Below are 20,150 nucleotides of genomic sequence, written 5' to 3'. Positions count from 1 at the left end.
TGTTACACTATTAAATAAATACTTATTTTTTCTCTTATAATAAATTATCACATCATTAAAATGTATTAACCTTGAATTCATAGAAGAAGAAAAAGTCTTCCACTTGGATTATCAACGTCCAGATAAACCTATAGCTATTATGAAGTTTAGTTAAAGAAAAATATAGTTATTTTGTTTTTAGTTTAGAACAAACCATTCATGTTTAAAATATTGGATCTATTAAAAAAAGATTTATTAAGAAAATAAAATATTAATAAAACCTGAATTCAATCATGTAAAAGATTAATACAACTTTTTATCAAGAAAACCTTAAGACAATAAGTTCTTCAATCTTTAACTTTATATGATGTTCTACTCTTTTATTTCTATGCAACATTAAACTTAGATTCACACTTAAAATTTTAATACTAAATACTATATTGTTTTTTATTCATTAAGATGTGGACTAAGAACACTGTAGATAATAGTAAGTTTATTCTAGTTTCTAATACAAATTAGTTCCTAAAAGATAAAATTATCTATAATTTTTTTATATCTTGAGAGTGGATCATGATTTCTATGAAATTTATTTAAGTAAAAGTATTAAGATAATCTCAATGTATCTATATGATTATGACCAATTTTGATATAATAAATTAATATTTTAAAGTTATTAAAAGTTAATAATATTTAGTTACATGTTAAATTAGTCGATAATCAAAACTACATATATCTTAAACACCTAGTAATGTCTTCATGCAAAGTTGACTTCACTCAACAAATGTTTTTCATTCAAACATCAAAAATATTGCAACTAACCACAATTTAACTTTAACAATATTGTAATATTCCAAATTAATATTACAGCACGTTGCTAAATTCTGAGCAAAATAATAATTTGATGGAATGAACTTATTAATAAATCAATATGTAATTGTCGGCTAGATGTGTCAGCCTGCTTGCAAGTTTTGTTTTATTCTTATAATTTGACATTTCCTATTCGCATTGTACATTTTGTCTCATTTACTTTACACTGTTTAAAAGAATAAGTTCACATATTCAAAGAATCGATTCTAAACTTTTTCATAATAAATTTAATATTTACTTTATAAAGTATCATAAAAAACGACTTTACTAAAAGATTACTGACTGGAATGAAGATTTAAATATTCTGTAACGATAAGTTGGGTACTTTTTTAAAATGGAATTGATAGCTATCATTATCTATTATTCAGCATAATACAAAAATATCTTATCTGTTTAAGCCACGTGTTAAAACTTGATTGGAGCTGTTCCAGTTTAAGTAGTGATGTTAAGTTTGAGTAATGATAAAATTAAGTGGTTGATCGTAAGAGTGTCCATTTTATTATTAGAGTTTTCGTAATATAATATTGAAATATATTATTTATAATAGAAAAAATAAGGGTTAAATATGTTTTTAGTCCCTAAACTATTGACCGTTTCTGGTTTTCGTCCCTCTTCCAAAGTAAGGTACGATTTGGTCCTCAATCTTTAAAAAAAGGTTCGTTTTAGTCGAAAAAACGAACGTTTTGAGGACTAAAACGAGGACTAAAAACAAAAATTTGAGGACTAAAACGAACGTTTTTCTAAAGAATGAGGACCAAATCGTACCTTACTTTGAAAGAGGGACGAAAACCAGAAACGGCCAATAGTTTAGGGACTAAAAACATATTTAACCCAAAAAATAATATTGATATAATTGAGTACTTTGAACACATATGAGACGTTGCTAATTGAGCCATCCATGGAATATTTTGCATTCGTCCCTTCGTCTAATTTATCCCTCTAAATACGTCATCTTCTTTTGAAGCGTGAGAGTTGATAACTCAGTTAACTATTATACTCACTTCCAAATATTTTACAATTTAAATATATAGCTTTCACTTTATTACTTAACAAGATTTTGTATGGCATACCAATATTTTTTAATTCACTTAAGTATTATTTTATTCTCTATTTTCATCAAGTTTATTTAATATATTTAGTATAATTCTCATTTTTTTTCACGTTCAATTAGATCCTATTTAATCAATTTTGTCTCATATTATCCTTTTTTATAAAGATGTTAAATTGTTAACAGAAGAAAAAGACATTATTTGTTTTGCTTAGGTGATCCGTTTTTACCATGTGAGTTGTAATATTTTTTTTAATGTTGCACCATTTTATCGCATATGAGCTGTTATCTCAAGACGGTCAAGAGTTAGCACAATGAAGGAAAGAGAGATAAGACCCCAATGGAGTTGCAACAATTTATGTTATTCATAAGTGAACGTATTAGATATAATACATAAGTCTATTTTTAGAACAATTTGTCACTTTAGTAAGTCTTACAAAGAATTATCAAGAACAAATTTCTTTAAGCAATATATATATAACGTTCAAATTTAATTAATCTAACTTTGCTTTTCATAAATTTGCCTGCACCGTCTATTTTCCTGAAAGCATGGGAATTTTAAATACTCTTTATTCTCTTCTATAACTTAAAATATGTCAAACTTAGCACTCACCCATGTTCAGTTCAGAGACACCGAACTTGTGCGTAAGCTACATATCCATTCATTTGACGAAATAACCCTATGTTATTTTCTTAAAATGAGACCAAAGTGAATACATGTAAAATGGGAAAACGAAATTGAAAACATCATCACAACATTAGAATAAAAAACTTATTTGGCAGTAAAATCCCTTATACATTGTATTGTCAGATATTTGAGAAGGAAAACAGAAAAGACACGAAGTGATCCCTTCTTAAACTTCTATCATCTGATTTCAAGAAATTATGTACCACTGATACAATTTTATACGAGAAACATCTTGACTATCTCCTACCATTACATGTTATCTACCGCAAAGTAGCATACTCTCCTATCTTCTTCTTTTGATAAATCATTAAGTAGTAGCATATTCCAATCTCAAATTCTCCTATAGTAGAAAAATCTAAGCCAGGCAGCAATCCAAACTACCTTATCAATATGATTAATATAAACTAGTTGAATATAATTCATTGCCAACAACCACAACACCAAAAATAAGGGCCTGAGTTGAAAAACTAAAATAAAGACGTAAAGTAAAAAAACCATCAAACCAAAATTCCTTATAATGCTCAAGTCGAAATACAAAATCCATATAAGTCAAATGAGATCAAATCGACAGAAAGAAAAAATGTCCGACAGGGTTTCGCACAGCATGGAACCCTTAACTCCTACAATTCAATGATCCAGAAAAAATGCTACCTTGGAAAGCTTAGGCAGTGGTAGCCGCTCCTCTCTTCCTGGGTGCAGCCTCGGTACCTGATTCAAAATCACCACGTTAGCCAAAACCCTAAACCAATGCCCAAATTTAAACAATAAAATAATCAACCGATTATACCCTCTCTGAAGCCGCTCTTGAATCTGCGAGGCACGTGACGCAGGTACCTCATCCTTCCAGTTCCAGTGGTCTTTCTCCTAATAGCCTTCACGCTCCAGTTATCTGAAACCATCGATCAGTGAAAACCGAATCCTTAAACAAACCCTAATTTGAAAAAAGTAAAAGAGTTACATTTTCTAGTGCGCGCTGCCGGGAAAGCACAAGCAGCACACCGACTCTTCTGGAGGTGGAAGCTGCGACGGCCGCATCTAACACAAAGGGTGTGGGTCTTGTTTCTCCTTTTACCGAAACTCCCTGTTCCCTTCCCCTACACTCATACAAAATCCAAACACCATCAGAATCAGATTCGTAACAGGTCTACAGATAATAGGCGGAAAAAACGATACCATTGTAGCAGCAGAGCAGAAACCCTAGTTTCTCTGAGAGGAGAGTACTTATAAGCGTGCCGGGACAGCGGTAGGTTATTGTTTTTGTATGGGCCTTCAGCCCAATTATATAGCGGTGCAAAAACAAATAAAAAAAAGGTGAAATTAATAGAAATAGAAAATATGAAGAATGTAAGCTCTATGCTATCATTAAATTCAATGAGATAAATTTATGCTCTATTTAAATGAGATTAAATATAAGTTATATGCTATTATTAAATTTAATAAGATAACTTTAAGTTATACATATAAAATATAAAAATTCTATATTCTGTTTAGATGAGATAAAATGCTATTATTAATTTTAATCTAATTGAACTATTTGTTAGCCGACGAACTTATGGGCTTTGGTGTTGGAGCACTTTTGCGAAACTTGATTTCGGCCTTCTTTGCTCAGTTTTAAATGCTGAATTAAAACTGAGGTAAATGGCATTGCATCTTAAAAAAATATCAAAACAATAACAACACATAGTTAACAGAATTAGAAAATAGTGAACAATAAAACCAAAATTTATTTTTTATTAAAATAAAATGAGGTAAAAAAAGAAAATAAGAGTGGTTTTAGTTGTAATTTTGTTTGTAAGAAAAGTTAGTAAAAGTCATTAAAAGATATGTGGCTAAAAAACATATTGGTTAATTTATAATTTAGTAAATTTTTATTGAAAAAAATCAAGTGAATAATAATGAAGTTCAACAAAGTAGATGTATATTTTAAAAAAAGTTAAATTATTCATTGAAATAAATTGACTTTATAATACTCAGAAAAGTAAAAAATTATTTTACTTTTACTTTTGTTTTTAAGAATTGTTAGTAAAAATTATTAATAGACGTGTCGGTAAAAAAAGTATTGGTTTATTTTACAAATTAATTGTTAACTATACTTTAATTATATAAATATATATTTGTCAACTTTAATTCAAATAAATAATCTTAAATCATTTCAAACTAATGAGTTTTTTTATTAAACAATAATTTTTCTCCCTATTATTTTTTCATTTATTTTTAAACTATAATTTTAATAACTATAGATTCAATAAATTATCATCATAATAAATTACATTACACTTGTACATTTTCCATTTCTCAAATAATTTATTTTCCATCTCCTACCCTTTAATAATTCAAAAAAAAGAATGCATTCCAACCATTTAATTATACAAAATCCAACCATAAATATAAACATGATTTGAATTCGGATCTCCAGAAACTAAATTGCGTCATAGAATGTGTCATCGGGATAATTATAATGCTATCTTATATAATAAAAAAGTGAAACAGTGCTACCCAAAAAGTGAAACAGTGTTATTCCAGAAAAAAAAAAATCACACTTTGTATTAAGAATTGAAAGTTACCGATTGACTAAAGAGATAATATGATTTCATAATACCTACAAATATTACTTAAATTGTGTTCTATAAAATTGAGTTAGATTTAGAATGAACTAATGTGATGTATCCTTGACAAATCCGTGTAACGAAGAAATAAAAGATTTCAGAGTTTTCAACTTATAGAATAAAAGCTCATTCCATGTGTCAATGGGGCCAGGCAAGCACCAATGAACACAATCACTGTGCGTGTTCTTCGTTTCATGTCCCCAGACATGGATGTTGGGATGTCCATCAGGCCTACGCAACATGATTTCAGTCGTGTTCAGCATCAAAAACTTCAAACCCCTCTTCCTTCCTAGCTTTTTCGCTGCTCTAAACTCCTCCACCTGAACCTTGTATGTCTCAAAAATGTAACCATCAAACTTCATTTCCTCCTTCCCATAAGGCTTTGTCCTCTCACAACTCCCTCCTTTGTTCCACTCAGCATTCTCGAAGTGTGCAGGCGAGAATGTTCTCAAAAATGTCACCCCCTTGAACCCTTCAAGGTTCAGTATACTTCTGAGTGCTGTTCGGAACGCTTTTCTGTATCCGTAGTAGTGACTCAGGTCTGTGATGTTGCTTTGCTCACACTTGTGGCACCCTACAAGCTGTCCTTTTTCATAGAACAATGCTGGCCGAAAGAATCACTGCCCAGCTGAGATAACGACAAAATCGAAGTTTTTCACTTCACTCCACGATTCGTCTGCCCTATCTAGATACAGATTCGTGATGAGGCTGCTGTGGACATCGTTGGTTCTCACCAAAAACGGGGACCAGAGTGTTACAACTGTAAAATTGTAATCTGCGTAGAACCACCTTCTGAAATATATGGGATTTGTATCATATCTACTGGAAATATCCTCAGGACGAGCCACCTGAAAGAAAGTCATGAAATCATATTTTCCGACCAGGACGAGGACTTTCTTTCAGATATGCATGTTTTTGAGTAATGAAAATATGTACGGAACTCATCAACACATTTGCTATACGTGCGTTATACAACAAGTGAAAGAGAGTAAAATAGTACTTTGCCCAAAGGAGACACAAAGCCTCTTTCTTCGGTTTTTGTTCCCAAAAGCAACCAGTACTTTTCTTGTTTGTTAGGAAATAGCTTTCATGCATGGTCACACAGTAAAAAAGTATAATTTAAGGATAGAAAAATTCAGCTTCTTCAAGTAGAAAGTTACACTGTGGCATTGATTGATGAGTGTTCTTACTTACAGGACTCAGGAGGCACAACAAAGAATTCATTTGATTTCTTCCGACGGAGTCTCCGACAAAGGCCATGGACTTTCCTCTGACAATCTCTAAGAAAAGGGTTGCATCGAAGAGTGGAAGCTCACATTCATCAGGTTTCCACCTCCATTTGAGAAACTCTCTATCAGGTCTCCCAAACTTCATGCAGTTTTGCTGATCCAGTATCAAATTACAGGTCTCGTTATCATAATAAGGTCCTTTACTGTACGGAACCCACTCCCCAGAAAACACGTTGCATCGTTTCATCTCTGTCACGTTCAAATCATAGCTGCTTCTATTAACATACACCTTATTAGGCGAGGAAAAGCTAGAGTTTTTAGGAGAGGAAAAGCTAGAGTTATTAGAAGGTAAAAAGCTAGAGTCATTAGGAGATAAAAAGCTAGAGTTTTTCCTAAGAGGAAACGGTAACATGAGGATGAATAGGGTGAAGGGAAGAAGGATAACAACACTCTTGAGAAGTTTTCCTGGTGCATGCTTCCCATTCCCATTGAGAAGTTTCATGTCTTAGATCAAATCTGCTTCAGAAGCTTTCCTGAGATGGTTTATATATACGTACATATATCTTGATGTGTGGTTAGAGTAAAGGTAAAGAAAATTCAATTGAACCAGCACCTGTAGTGGCTTGGAATATTCATATTATGTATTTTACGATAAGTCATTGTTTTTGGCTAGAGTGATCATTACACATAAGGATAAACCCTATAAATAAATAAATCTTATTCTTTTTTTTAAGGCATTCCAAAGTATGCAAAATCAATATTATTATATTAAAATCAATACAAATGTATATATTAGTATTTTTGTGTGAATTGGCCGATAATACTTTAATTAATTAGCATCGGACGCTAATTCTTTATTATTACACTTTAAATAATATACTGTTATTTAATTTTTCTGCTGGGGCCAGTCCATACTATTTTATCTTTATCTTATTAATAAGACTAAACATAGAAGCAAAAAAGAGGGAGAGTCACGAAATGGGACACCTCTTAATATTGAGAGATACCATATAAAATTGTGGTACTTTTTTACTCATTTGTCATGTGCCTTTGGCTTTGGTCATAGTGTATTTTTAAAAGGAGAAAAAGTTCAAAAATCCACACATATGCATGTTTCGTATTGTATACGAGATGAAGATGTAAATTGGTTGATGATTGAAACTGTTATCTCAACATTTACTACATTTACTAGGTTGATGGGATAACACAACTGATCTTTGAGATATAAAAGCTCGGATAAGATTAAGAAACAAAATATGAAAGGTAAATTTTTCATATTAATTAGTATCTATATCCAAAAATATATGTTTAATTTGTTTTACATTAATTTCAAAGTGAGATAAAAACAAAGATTTCATATGTTATTATCCTTCATTCTAATCTTTTATTACCATTATTTATATTATATGTTGTTTTATTATTAAGGTTTTCTAGTAAACTTACAGTAAAGAAGATAATTATAATTTACGGAAGTTTGTTGGACCTTATATTTTTACAAATTTATTATATGTTAAATATAGAATGTAGAATTTTTTTTATAATATTGAGTTTGTAAAAATCATAAAATTATCTCATTTGTGTTTTATCTCATGGGAGTTTGGTGTTGTCTGTGAATTTCATATGTTGAAAAGATTTAATATTTATAAGTTTCAATTTCTCATCTTTCTTTTTTAATTTGTATTGTACATGAGTGGAAACATCCTAATGTCTCATTTTTTTATTTATATATTAATTATTGCTAATTAAAAAAATATGATGTTTATAATAATTAACTTAAGTACTTCTTTTATTATACAAACTCGAAATATACATGGTACATGAATCCTATATAACAAAAATATTTATGTCCATGAGTATTTTGAGATAAAATCCATAATAGATATTAAGTATTTATTATCTGTAGATAATACGTAACGAATATTTCAATACTGATTTATAAATGGGTCGAGTGAAGATATTATACTATCCATATTTACGCGTATTTGTAACCCACAAAAAATAAAAATAAAAATTTAATTTATATTTTATTAAGTTAAATTAATTAAAATTAAAATTAATTTATATTTTATCATATTGAATTTAATTAAAATTAAAATTTATTTTATTTTATATATTTTTTTCTAATTTTATTTTAAAAGTGTATAAAATATATTTTTTTAAATATTCATATGTATTCGCAGATTGTAAGGTAATTTTTAAATGAATATGTACACACATAATAGACGGGTAACAGATAAATTTTTTGTTTTAGATTGAACAGTGAATAGACACTATTTGTGTCGATCCGATCCGGTATCATCCCAAATCTAATGAATAAATTATAACTTAGAGTTTTTTCTTTTTAGTTTTAACGTCTTCTTCAATATAATATTTATAATTTACAGGGTGACAAAACATCTCAAAACTCAAAAAAATTATGTCTATAAGAAAAAGGTAGCCATATGTTCAAGGTTAGTTACTTTCAGTCTTTGTCGTGGTAATGGTAGGACATGGCACTTCAAATTCTGAAATAAAAAAAATTAAAACAACCAAGAAATAGACATAAAGTAATAACCATGCTCAAAAGTATATGTGGCACTTGACACCACAAGCAAAATCATTTTTGAAAAACATTAATTTTTATATATTCACATAACTACTTAGTAATAAAATATCAAAATATAAAGATAATATAATAATTATATAAAAAATAATTAATCAACATTAAAAAAATAGTTGTAAAGTACTTATATTGAATAATAAATTGTCAATCTATCGTAATTCAACATTAAAAAAGATGGATGAGAATTAAAGGAGTGTGGGTGCCAAATTTTGGATATTCATATTTAAAAAAAAAATTAATTATAAATATTAAAAAATAACAAGATATTAGCCTTAAGTCCCTATATATACTTTATCGTATACACACATTGAAAATGAGATTTTATGCATAGAATAATTGGACCACATAAAAATAATTATTGCAAAACATTATGAAAAAAAATTGCTTTTACAAATGGTTTATAGTGCGTGGGACTCTCTCGAAGACATTGGTCAATTTATGCAGTTTTAGTTTCCATATGCCATTAGTGTGGAAGAAGTGGTTGATTAAAGTTGAGAGAGATATTTATAGGCAATATTCAATGATATTTTAAGTATGATTATTTCTTAAAAAGTTCAATTTAATTAAAATATGTTTAAAATAGAATTAAAAATAGTCTTATAAATGAAATTTACATATATAAAAAGATATTTCAAAACTGATTTTTTTTTTATGCAAATAGAGATTGCTATATTTTATTACTCATTTTTTTGTGAAATTGAGAAAATAATGTGAAGATATAAATAATGAGTTTCCATTATTGTTCTGAAGAAACTTTACGGAAAAACTAATTGAAAACAAAGGAGTTGCCAGCTAAGGAAGAATAACGCGCAAGTGAAGCCAAAATCCTAAACGCCACTTGTAAGTGGTCCTCCATGGTCTCCAAAATATATATATATATATAACAAAATTATATATAAATCGATTTTTATATTTTTATTTTATTATAATTTTATATATTGATATAAATAAATTTAATTTAAAATATATAAATGGATGTAATTTATAAATCGATTTTATAAAGTTAAATTAAGTTTAAAATTTACTTTTTAACTTATGAGTTAGAATTTATTGTATTGAAATTTTTATTTATTCCACCTATTATACTATTCGTTATTAAAATATTGATTATTTATTGAATATTTTTTTTCTAATAATTAAAATGTATATCTAATTTATAAACTGATGTTGTGAAATTAAATTAAACTTAAAATCTACTCTCTTACCCTTCGTAAAACCTTCCAAAATAGCAATCTCTATTTCATTTAATTTACACCGAATAATATTTCAAATTGATGCTGCTGCATATACTTTAAATTAAGCCTACAGTTTGTTTTATTAGTTTAATCTGGATTAGCATAAGCCTTTACAAAAATATTCATAATTTAACTACAAAGCATTTTCTTAGTTTTTTTATTCTGAAAGGAGACGACACTGACAAGATTTAAAGCTGATAATGAGATCTAAACTAATTGATATAGTAGATTTAAAATACCACCTTTAACAAAAAACAAACTTTAAAATAATATATTTATTTTTCTTTTATTTCTATATATATTTATTTTCTTATCCATTTCTATTTAATATGAAATTTCAACTTAAATTTAACTACTACAATCTCTTCTTAAAAGATAAATCCCTAATATGAGTCTCTTTCATATTATCCTTCAACAAATAAACTTAAGCAAATTAATTAAAAAAGAAAAGGTAATGGTTATATTTGTACTGATATATATATATACACGATAAAGAAAATGTAGCAATATTGTGCTTTAAAAAGTGTTTGTGTAGCATTTCAAAGGGTTCAATCGATTACATAAAAGAGGGTGCCACGTTTTTGTTATGGGTATCATCNTAGAATATGCATGACTGCAAGGCCAATTGATTCCTTATGTGTGCCCATTTTACTCTCTTTGCATGAATAATGAGATGCTGAACCACTGGGTTTACCTTTTTGCATGGTGAGGCATGATGCATTTGCATGGGCATTCGGTGAAAGACGTGCATGGATGAGTCTATAAAGAGATTGAACCCTTTTGTTCGTGTGTTTGGCAAACGAGGAAATTTCATGGCTTTGATATTATTATTAGTTTAATGTCCCGATGTCCTCTGCATGTGAGGTTTTTTTGTTTTAGTGTTATATATATCCAGGATATTGCTATAATTCATGTGCTCCAATGGCCGTTGCTTTTATAAAAAATCCCATGCATTTATTAAAAATGTCATTCATTAAAAACTAGTGGGACCACGTTTTTATTAATACATTGGAGTAGAATCATTGTATGATCACTTGAATTTCAGTTAGCATTATGCGCAGGTCATAAAAAATATATAAATGCATAGTTTGGTGTGACATGTGGTCCCCTTTCCTATGTTGGTATGGGTCCCACCTTGAATTTAATATTGGGATTTAATATTATGAGTATGCTTTTATGTTGAATGATTTTTATTTTAGGTATTTTTAATTTATTTTATATCTTAGTTTAATTATATTTGTAAATTTGATTAAGAATCCTCTTTACTTTTATTTCTTCTTTCTTCTGTATGGGAAAATAGTTTTTCGTTATTGATATTAATTGGAACTATCATGTGGTTTGAGCAATTAGAATTTTACATTGATTTTCTAACTAAGGATTATGCATTAATTTTAAAAGCCTTTTTCCTTTTAAAAGCATTATCATTGGTAGATTAATTTTGTAGTAACTATGCTTCTTGTATGGTAATATCCCCTTGCATTGGGATTTTGAATGTTGAAAGCATGCTTGAAATGTGAACTGAACATGTTATTACGGCCAAAGCAGAACGCATTACTGATTTTGCAATTGATAACACTTTCAGTAAACCCTCTATCAGTAGCCTTAATTAGACCTGTTTGAGCTGATAAGCATGAAATTTGATTAAGAAAAGTGGTCTCATTCTCCAGCTATCCATTTGATTTTGTGGGTACAGGAAATATAGTAATTATGGGTAGGCGAAAAATAGGTACTGCTGGAATCAAGTTGATAGAGAAAAAGATGGTGGGTTGAAGTGTAAGCACTGTGAACTGAAATTCAAAGGAGTGATTTCAAGATTTAAAGCTCATCTTACCGGAACACAAGGAAAAGGCATTCGTGTATGCCCCACTCCTCCTAGTGATACTACATATTCAATTCATTCCCAGCAGCATAGGAATGTCATCGCTACTACATCACAAGGTACAACTATTTTTTATTTTTCTCTTGCACTCTTTTTTTGTGTGTGTAAATATATTGTAATTTTTTTACAAGGTTATTAATGTTTCACTTAATTAGTCCAAGGAATAAACTTTAAGATGAAGAATTCTAAATCATGCACCAATATAAAAAAAATCTCAAAGAGGAGAAAATGTAAAAAAAACAAACTCTAAACATTTCATCATAATAAGTCTTGGGTCCTATAAAATTTGTAGTGTAACAATATCCAGATATATTTTTTCTGAATAGTTTTTATGATGCTATTTTATATAACATTATTTTTTGTTTATATTAACAATTTTATCACATTTTTATCCTTATCACAATTAAATACAATTTTCTTGTATGATATCTTTTAAGAAAAAAATTATAATTATAAGTAAAGATAAACACTCGAGTTTATATATAACATATATACATGTGACATTTAATGTTTTCTTTTTGTATTGAAGGAATAAGAGGTGGAAATGACTAATATTGTTGGTGGCTTAATCCTGAAAGAGTTATAGGATCAACCTTATTAGAAGGTACGTAATTTTATTACATGTATATTGTTTTTTTATCATTATATGTTCTTTTCATGGATAAATTTTCTTATATAAAAGTGTTTAATATAATTTAAAATTTTCTATACAATAACCATATTAAATATGATTTTTGTAAGAAAAAACTTATAATTAAGAAAACGGTACTTAATAATATACCGTAAGGGATGGAAAAGTTGTTTAATTAACTATAAAACAGTTACAAAATCATAATTGTTAGGGGTATGCAATTTTGTTACAAATTTATTATTTTTTTTATTATTAGTTTTTTTATGGATTAATTCTTTTATTATTTAATATAATTTAGACTTTTCTAAAATATAATCGTATTAAATATGACTTTTTTAGAAAAAAACTTATAACTAAGACACTAAGTTTTATATATATATATATATATATATATATATATATATATATATATATATATATATATATATATATATTTTGATAAAAAATTGCAATAGGAGGAGAAACAACTATATTAATATTATTGGTGGTTCAATTAACGATGAAAAATATATAAGATCAATATTATTGGGATTATTGGAAGGTATACAACTTTGTTATATGTCTTGTGATATATGTCTTGTGAAATTTAGCTTAATTATTTCTATTTGAATAGATATATGTATTCTGAAGTTTATCTTAATTATTAACTTTATTATAGTTATTTTTTTCTTGATATTAAGCTTAAGATACAAATAGATTTTCTTGTCTACCTCTCTTGTTGTATTGAAAGTATTGAAGTTGTGGAAGGTAGTATAAAAATGGTTAATGGTGCAATTAACTCTGAAATCAACACCACTTTATTAGAAGCTACTATTTATTCTTATTTATCATTTCATTTTGTTATTTTATTAGAGTTTGTATCAAAAGATGTATTTGCATTTTTTTCTTTATTTAAATATATAAACACTTTTAAATGAAATAACATTGACTAAAACAATGAATCATATAATGAAGCAGAGTCTAGTAATGCTGTCATGACTACTCTGCAAAGAAATTTAGATGAGTTTATATCTAATTTAACTAGGGAAGAAGATGACCTTAAGCAACAATTACAATATCTAAAGTTTTAAGGCAAGAATGCAAGCGAGTTATCTATGAGTGGTTTGACAAACTACAGAATATGAAACAGAGAGCTATGGATATAAAAATCTCACTGAATCAGTCTGGTCAGTGTAACTTTAATGTATAAGAAGGATAAATAAGACATCTGATTAAAGAAATGTAAAATCATAAGAAATGCAAGTCTCTTATGTCAAATGAATTTGTTGATAGGGAATTTGAAGTTAATGTCAAGAAGATGTGGAAGCTTTTGCGAGATGATCGGGTTTTTATTATTGGGGTATATGGAATGGGGGAGTCGGAAAAACGTTTTTAGCAACTTATATCCAAAGGCAGATAAAAAGAAGCAAAATTTTTTAGGATGTCTTATGGGTAATGGTCTCTTATGAATTCATATTTTCAAACTGCAATAGAATATTTTAAAAAAAATAAAAGGTAAACCTTTGTGGATATGATGATGAGAATAGTAGAACAATAATTTTGACATCAGAGTTGGAGAAAAGAAAAATCATAATACTTATTGTGGATGATATTTGAAAATATATCAATCTAGAAAATGTGAGAATTCCTTTTGTATTAAAGGGTATTTAAGTGGTGATGACAAGTCGGTTGAGACATGTGTGTCAAGGGATGTAGTATCTATCAGGTAATATGATAGAAGTGAAGGCTTTCTATGATGATGATGATGAATATGAAGAAGCTTTAAGAGTTGTTTTTGCTACGACTTGGACACCTTGGAACACCTTCAAAACTTCCTCTTCAAGTGCGAGATATTGCAAGATGTGTTGTAAGTAAATGTAATGGTTTACCACTTGCAATAAATGTGATGGCTCGAACCATGAGGTGAAACTAGCATCCATGAGTGTGGATATGCTCTCAATAAATTTGACAAATGGGAAATGAGAGTGGCAATGCAAGAAGAAGTGTTAACTGTACTAAGACATAGCTATGATAATTTAGCTAGAAAGGAGGTGGAAAAATGTTTCTTGTACAGTGCATTGCTACCTAAATTTTTTGTTCGAAAGATTTGATTATGATTTTTGTTAATATGAGACTCTTAAATGGAAAGAAGAGTTTGGAGGAAATATTTGACGAGGGAAATGAGATAGTGGATGAAGTCATAAATCATTCATTATTGTTAGAGAATGATTCAATTCTAAGAATGCAAAGTATGATGAAAAAAATGGGATGAACTATGTTGAAGGAAAATGACGCTAATACCATGCTTAAATGTAATGAATATGAAAAACATATCTAACATAGGAGAATGGTTTGAAACATTCTCTTGCTAACAATAGTATAGAAGAAATTTTAGGGGACACATCTCTTAATTGTCCATACTTGTCCATCTTGCTTTTATTTGACAATTCAATTGGATATATTCCAGAGTGTTTTTTCACATACATGAATGCTTTAACAATAGTTGGATTATCAAGAAGGCAGAACGTAACACGTTTGTCTCGTTCTTTACGTGAGGTCTCCACTTCTTTGGTGCTCCACTAATGTTCAAAATTAAGTGATATACTTCCACTGGACGAGATTTGAAAATTTTAATAAACTTGAAATGGCTAGATTTGTCCAATAATGTCAATTTGGAATTGGTACTAGGAAGTTTTCTCTCTAGTTTGACCAAGATTCAATATTTGAATCTCTGACATTGTTTAGGAGGTATAGAAATAGCAGATGTAAAGGGGAAGACACATAAAAGTGGAAAGACGAGATTCACAACCCCAAAGTGGAGAGACCTCACGTTTGATAAAGATCGAGGCAAGCGTGTTAAGTTATGCTTTCTTGATAAACCAAGTGTTGTTAGAGCATTCATGTATGAGAAAAAACCCTCATAAATATGTCCAATTGAATTATCAAATAAAAGCATGGTGGACAAGCGTGGACAATTAAGAGATGTGCCATCTGAAAGTTCTTCTATAGTATTGTTAGCAAGAGAAACGATTTCCGAATCAATTGACCATTCCAGTATTTCAGATATGCTATTCATATATTCATTGCATTTTAGCATTGTGTTAGCATCACTCTCCTTCAAGATATTCTAGGCCATTTTCTTCACCAGACCTTGCATTCTTAACATTGAATCATGTTCCAACGATAATGAATGGTTTATGAGTTTATCCACTATGTTATTTTTCTCTTCAAATATTTCTTTCAAACTCCTCATTCCATTTAAGAGTCTCATGTCAACAAGCATCATAATCAAATCTTCCCTAACAAAACAACTTAGGTAGCAATGCATTGTATAAAAAACAATTTTTCACCTCACTTTTAGTTAAATTATCATAGCTACGTCTCAGTACAGTTAACATTTCTTCTTCCATTTCCTGTCCCATTTCCCATTTGTCAAATTGATTCAGGGCATATCTCCCTTTATGGATGTTAGTTTTCCCTCTCATGATTCGAGCCATCACACTTATTGCAAGTGATAAATCATCACATTTACTTACCACACATCTTGCAATATCTTACACTTGAGGATGAAGTTTGGAAGGTATCCCAAAGTGTTGAAGTTGTTGCAAAAACAACTCCAAAGTTTCTTCATATTCATCATCATAGAAAGTCCCCACTTCTATCATATTATCTGATAGGCATTGCATCTCTTGACACACATGTCTCAAGCGAGTTGTCATGACCACTTTAATACTCTTTACTTGAAGAGGAATTCCCACAATTTTTAGATCGATATATTTCCAAGTATCATCGAAAATAAGTATTGTGTTTTTTCTTTTCCGCAACTTTGATACCAAAATTATTGCTCTACTTTTCTTGTTAATATATCCGCAAAGGTTTACCTTTATTTCTTCTACAATGTTCTCTTGCAATTTGGAGACGTTGAAATTATGAGAAACAGTTACCAATAAGACATCCTCGAAAATTTTGCTTGTTTTTATCCCATTGTATATATAAGTTGTTATGAATGTTTTTCTGACTCCTCCCATTCCATATATGCCAATAGTGAAAACTCGATCATCTTGCAAAAACTTCCACGTCTTCTTAACATTTACTTCGAATTTCTTACCAACAAATTCACTTGACAACACAAGAGGCTTGCATTTCTTATGATTTTGCATTCTTGTAATCAAATGTCTTATTTCTCTTTCTTGCATATTGATGATAGTTAGGGCCAACCTAGATTTTTTTGTGTCTTTTCATTTTTTTTTTCTCTGTGAGTGAGTTTTTTATATCCATAGCTCTTTCTTTCATATTTTATAGTTTGTCAAACTATTCATCAACAACTCGTTTGTGCTTCTTGCCTTGTGACTTTAGATATTGTAATTGTTGCTTAAGGTAATCTTCTTTACTTGTTAAATTGGATATAAACTCATCTAAATTTCTTTGTAGAGTAGTCATGACAACATTATCCGACTCTATTTCATTTTCTGATTCATTATTTTGGTGAATGTTATTTCATTTAAGAATACTTATATATTTAAATAAAGGAAAAAAATATAAATACATCTTTTAAGTACAAACTCTAATAAAATAACATAATGAAATTATTATTAAGTAGAATACTTACCTCCTAATAAGATGGTGATGATTTTAGAGTTAAGTGCTCCATCAACTATTTTTATACTATCTTTCACCACTTAAATATATTCAATACAACAAGAGATGAAGACATAAAGAAAATCTATTATCAAGAAAAAATTAAGCTAATATAAAAAAAAATAATAACTATAATAAAGCTAATAATTAAGGTAAAGTTCACTCTACATATATCATGGTTGAAATAAAGCTAATAATTAAACTAAATTTCACAATACATATAACAAAGTTGCATGCATCTCAATTATCCCAAAAATGTCGATCTTATATCTCTTTCATTGTTAACACCAACAATATTAATTGTTTCTTCTCCTACTGTAATCTCTTTAACACAACATGAGATGATTAAAAATATTAAGTGTATATATATATATATATATATATATATATATATATATATATATATATATATAATATATATGTGTGTGTGTGTGTCTATTTTTGTTTTCTTGATTATAAGTTTTTTTTAAAATGTTTCATATAATTATCTTTTAGAAAAGTCTAAATTATATTAAACAATAAGAATATTAATCTATGAAAAAAAACTAATAATAATAGAAAGATAATAAATTTATAACAAAAGTCTAAATTATATTAAACAATAAGAATATTAATCTATGAAAAGAAACTAATAATAAAAAGATAATAAATTTATAACAAAAGTCTAAATTATATTAAACAATAAGAATATTAATCTATGAAAAAAAACTGATAATAATAAAAAGATAATAAATTTATAACAAAGTTGTATACCTCTTAATAATTATGATTTTATAATTCTTTTATCGTTAATTAAACAACCATTCCATCCCTTACAATAAATATATATATTAACTATCTATTTTTGTTTTCTTAATTATAATTTGTTTTTCCTAAAAAAATCATATTTAATATAATTATTTTCTAGAAAAGTTTAATTATATTAAACACTTTTATATAAAAATATTAATTCACGAAAAAAAAACAATAAATATGTAATAAAGTTGCATACCTCCTAAGGTTGATTCTATGACTCTTTGATGATTAATTGAAAGAACTATTAAATTAATTTTATATTTAAGATAGAGTAAAGTCTATAGTTGATTTATATTCGTATTCTAAGCGCCGTCAGAAAAGATACTTTGATTTATAGTTTGTAGTCCAATGGTTCGTGGCATAATAATTATCTTAATTTTCAGTTGTATATTTGTTCTCACTTTTAGATAAGGTGGTGTGATTGTCGAATTTTCATTCTTGACCCTTATTGGTAGTTTCTTTTTCAACATGGCAAAATCAAAGTGCTTCTTATTTTTGGATCTCATTTAATTTCCACCCTTTCAGAGGTTACGTTTCTCTTTAACAAATTTTGAAATTAATTAATTTTTTTGACAAATTTTAAAATACATTAAAAGTTTTAAAAAAAATTCAACAAATTTTAAAATCCTTTAAATCATAAAAGATGAGATATAATAATTTTTGAATTGCAGACTGAAAAACTTTAACATATTTTAAGTTAAATTTTTTTATAGAAGATAGTTTTTGAATTTAAAAAAAAATTAGAGATGCAGATAAAAATGGTTGGAACTGCAGGGAGAAATGCTCATGCATGAATCATGATCATGCACCAATACAATGCGTATTCATGTTCAAAAGGCGATTATTCATTCTCACAACTTAACCACAGGTTCCGGCTGTACACTATCAAAGCAAACATTTCCATCTGTGCACTATCAAAGGTTCCGACACTTAAGAATCTAAAATAATATACATACACTCACGAGTCTTAACATTCAATTTCGTTTAGATGAATGGAATTTATTTTCCAAAAATAAAAAGTACGTGTTTAATTAACTTTAAAAAAGTTGTAATAGAAAGAGGTAGAAATCAATTTTTCTTAAAATGAAAATTATTAACTAACTTTTTTATTAAAATATTAATGAAGTATTATAATTTTAGAAAAAAATAATTTTTAAAAAAATGTAAAAAATAAGGAAGTAGAATAAAATTTTCTTAAATAAAAAAAGTTTAAAATTAATTGAATAAAAATTAAAGAAAAGATTCAAAAATTAGAAAGTTCATTTTCGTTAAAAATGATAAAAAGAGAAAGAAGAGAGAAAAATAAAATAGAAATGAGTTTAACACGTGAGTTTCAATGTTTGTGGAGAGTAAACGAACAATTATGGGCACAATAAAGCACACACGTTTTATTCATCATCTCATCCATGATGAATACAATACAGAAGGCGCAGTAATCTATCCAACTTCATCATCGATGTTCATTCTCTACTGCTAAGTTGCTTAAGCTCACCAAAGCTACGTTCTTCTTCACACTATTTTTACAATATTTGAGTAATCAATTTAGTGTGGAAAGATTATTGTAGTGGTAAAAGAAAAAGATGATAGAGATCATTCTTTAAGAATAAATTTTGATGATGACAAAACAAGTTCAGGAACTTAAAATGACAAAAAGATACTGAAAGATTTATATTTTGTTTATGTATTTAATTGAGATTTTGTAATAAGTTATATATTAGTTTTTCTTAGGCTTAATAGCCTTTTTTTTTTCCAAATTTGCTTAATTTTTTTTAATTAGGTCCCTCCTTTTAAAAGTGTGTCAAATTGATCTTCATTTATTAAATTTTGCATCAACATCGTCCCTTCTGTTAAATATGCACAAACGACGTTAATTTTTTCTTTCTCTCTCCTCTGCTATTATGTGTAGTGCAACCTTTTGTCTTTATCGTGTGTCTTTCTCTTTTTAAATTATACTTTATTTTGAAAGAATGGTAT

The 20,150-nt window shown here is 28.2% G+C and overlaps 3 protein-coding genes and 1 long non-coding RNA gene across 4 annotated transcripts; 1 reads left to right on the top strand and 3 right to left on the bottom strand.

The window, feature by feature from the left end:
- Positions 1–3,068: 3,068 nt before the first annotated feature.
- On the bottom strand, positions 3,069–3,891 carry LOC124822594 (large ribosomal subunit protein eL37x-like). Its single transcript, XM_047294614.2, has 4 exons — positions 3,756–3,891; positions 3,541–3,676; positions 3,370–3,471; positions 3,069–3,290 (listed from the first exon to the last, which is right to left on the bottom strand). The coding sequence occupies exons 1-4, from the start codon at positions 3,756–3,758 to the stop codon at positions 3,244–3,246; spliced, it is 288 nt and encodes a 95-aa protein (XP_047150570.2). The 5' UTR covers positions 3,759–3,891; the 3' UTR covers positions 3,069–3,243.
- A 1,184-nt stretch (positions 3,892–5,075) lies between these two features.
- LOC124822593 (protein trichome birefringence-like 19) lies at positions 5,076–7,047 on the bottom strand. Its single transcript, XM_047294613.2, has 2 exons — positions 6,383–7,047; positions 5,076–6,036 (listed from the first exon to the last, which is right to left on the bottom strand). The coding sequence occupies exons 1-2, from the start codon at positions 6,917–6,919 to the stop codon at positions 5,806–5,808; spliced, it is 768 nt and encodes a 255-aa protein (XP_047150569.2). The 5' UTR covers positions 6,920–7,047; the 3' UTR covers positions 5,076–5,805.
- Positions 7,048–10,860: 3,813 nt separating this feature from the next.
- On the top strand, positions 10,861–12,834 carry LOC148199252 (uncharacterized). Its single transcript, XR_015786008.1, has 2 exons — positions 10,861–12,192; positions 12,663–12,834. It is a non-coding gene; the product is annotated as an uncharacterized LOC148199252 (long non-coding RNA).
- A 1,391-nt stretch (positions 12,835–14,225) lies between these two features.
- LOC148199251 (putative disease resistance protein At5g43730) lies at positions 14,226–16,944 on the bottom strand. The gene is made up of 2 exons (XM_088112609.1): positions 16,316–16,944; positions 14,226–16,285 (listed from the first exon to the last, which is right to left on the bottom strand). The coding sequence occupies exons 1-2, from the start codon at positions 16,937–16,939 to the stop codon at positions 16,043–16,045; spliced, it is 867 nt and encodes a 288-aa protein (XP_087968735.1). The 5' UTR covers positions 16,940–16,944; the 3' UTR covers positions 14,226–16,042.
- Positions 16,945–20,150: the final 3,206 nt, after the last annotated feature.

Source organism: Vigna umbellata, chromosome 4 (assembly GCF_029865625.1).
Source record: "Vigna umbellata cultivar VRB3 chromosome 4, Vumbellata_1.0, whole genome shotgun sequence".
Classification (NCBI taxonomy): Eukaryota; Viridiplantae; Streptophyta; class Magnoliopsida; order Fabales; family Fabaceae; genus Vigna; species Vigna umbellata.
This window is presented reverse-complemented; position numbering and strand designations above follow the sequence as displayed.

Bases quoted from the DNA above. Each gene is read 5' to 3' on its own strand.
- LOC124822594 (XM_047294614.2), bottom strand. The intron at 3,472-3,540 runs GTAACTCTTTTA...CGATGGTTTCAG, and splicing joins GGCAGCGCGCACTAGAAAAT to ATAACTGGAGCGTGAAGGCT. The intron at 3,291-3,369 runs GTATAATCGGTT...ATTTTGAATCAG, and splicing joins CAAGAGCGGCTTCAGAGAGG to GTACCGAGGCTGCACCCAGG.
- LOC124822593 (XM_047294613.2), bottom strand. From the start codon at position 6,919: ATGAAACTTCTCAATGGGAATGGGAAGCATGCACCAGGAAAACTTCTC. The intron at 6,037-6,382 runs GTAAGTAAGAAC...ACTTTCTTTCAG, and splicing joins TGTTGTGCCTCCTGAGTCCT to GTGGCTCGTCCTGAGGATAT.
- LOC148199251 (XM_088112609.1), bottom strand. From the start codon at position 16,939: ATGCAAGAAAGAGAAATAAGACATTTGATTACAAGAATGCAAAATCAT. The intron at 16,286-16,315 runs CTTCATCCTCAA...GATATTGCAAGA, and splicing joins ACTTTGGGATACCTTCCAAA to TGTGTGGTAAGTAAATGTGA.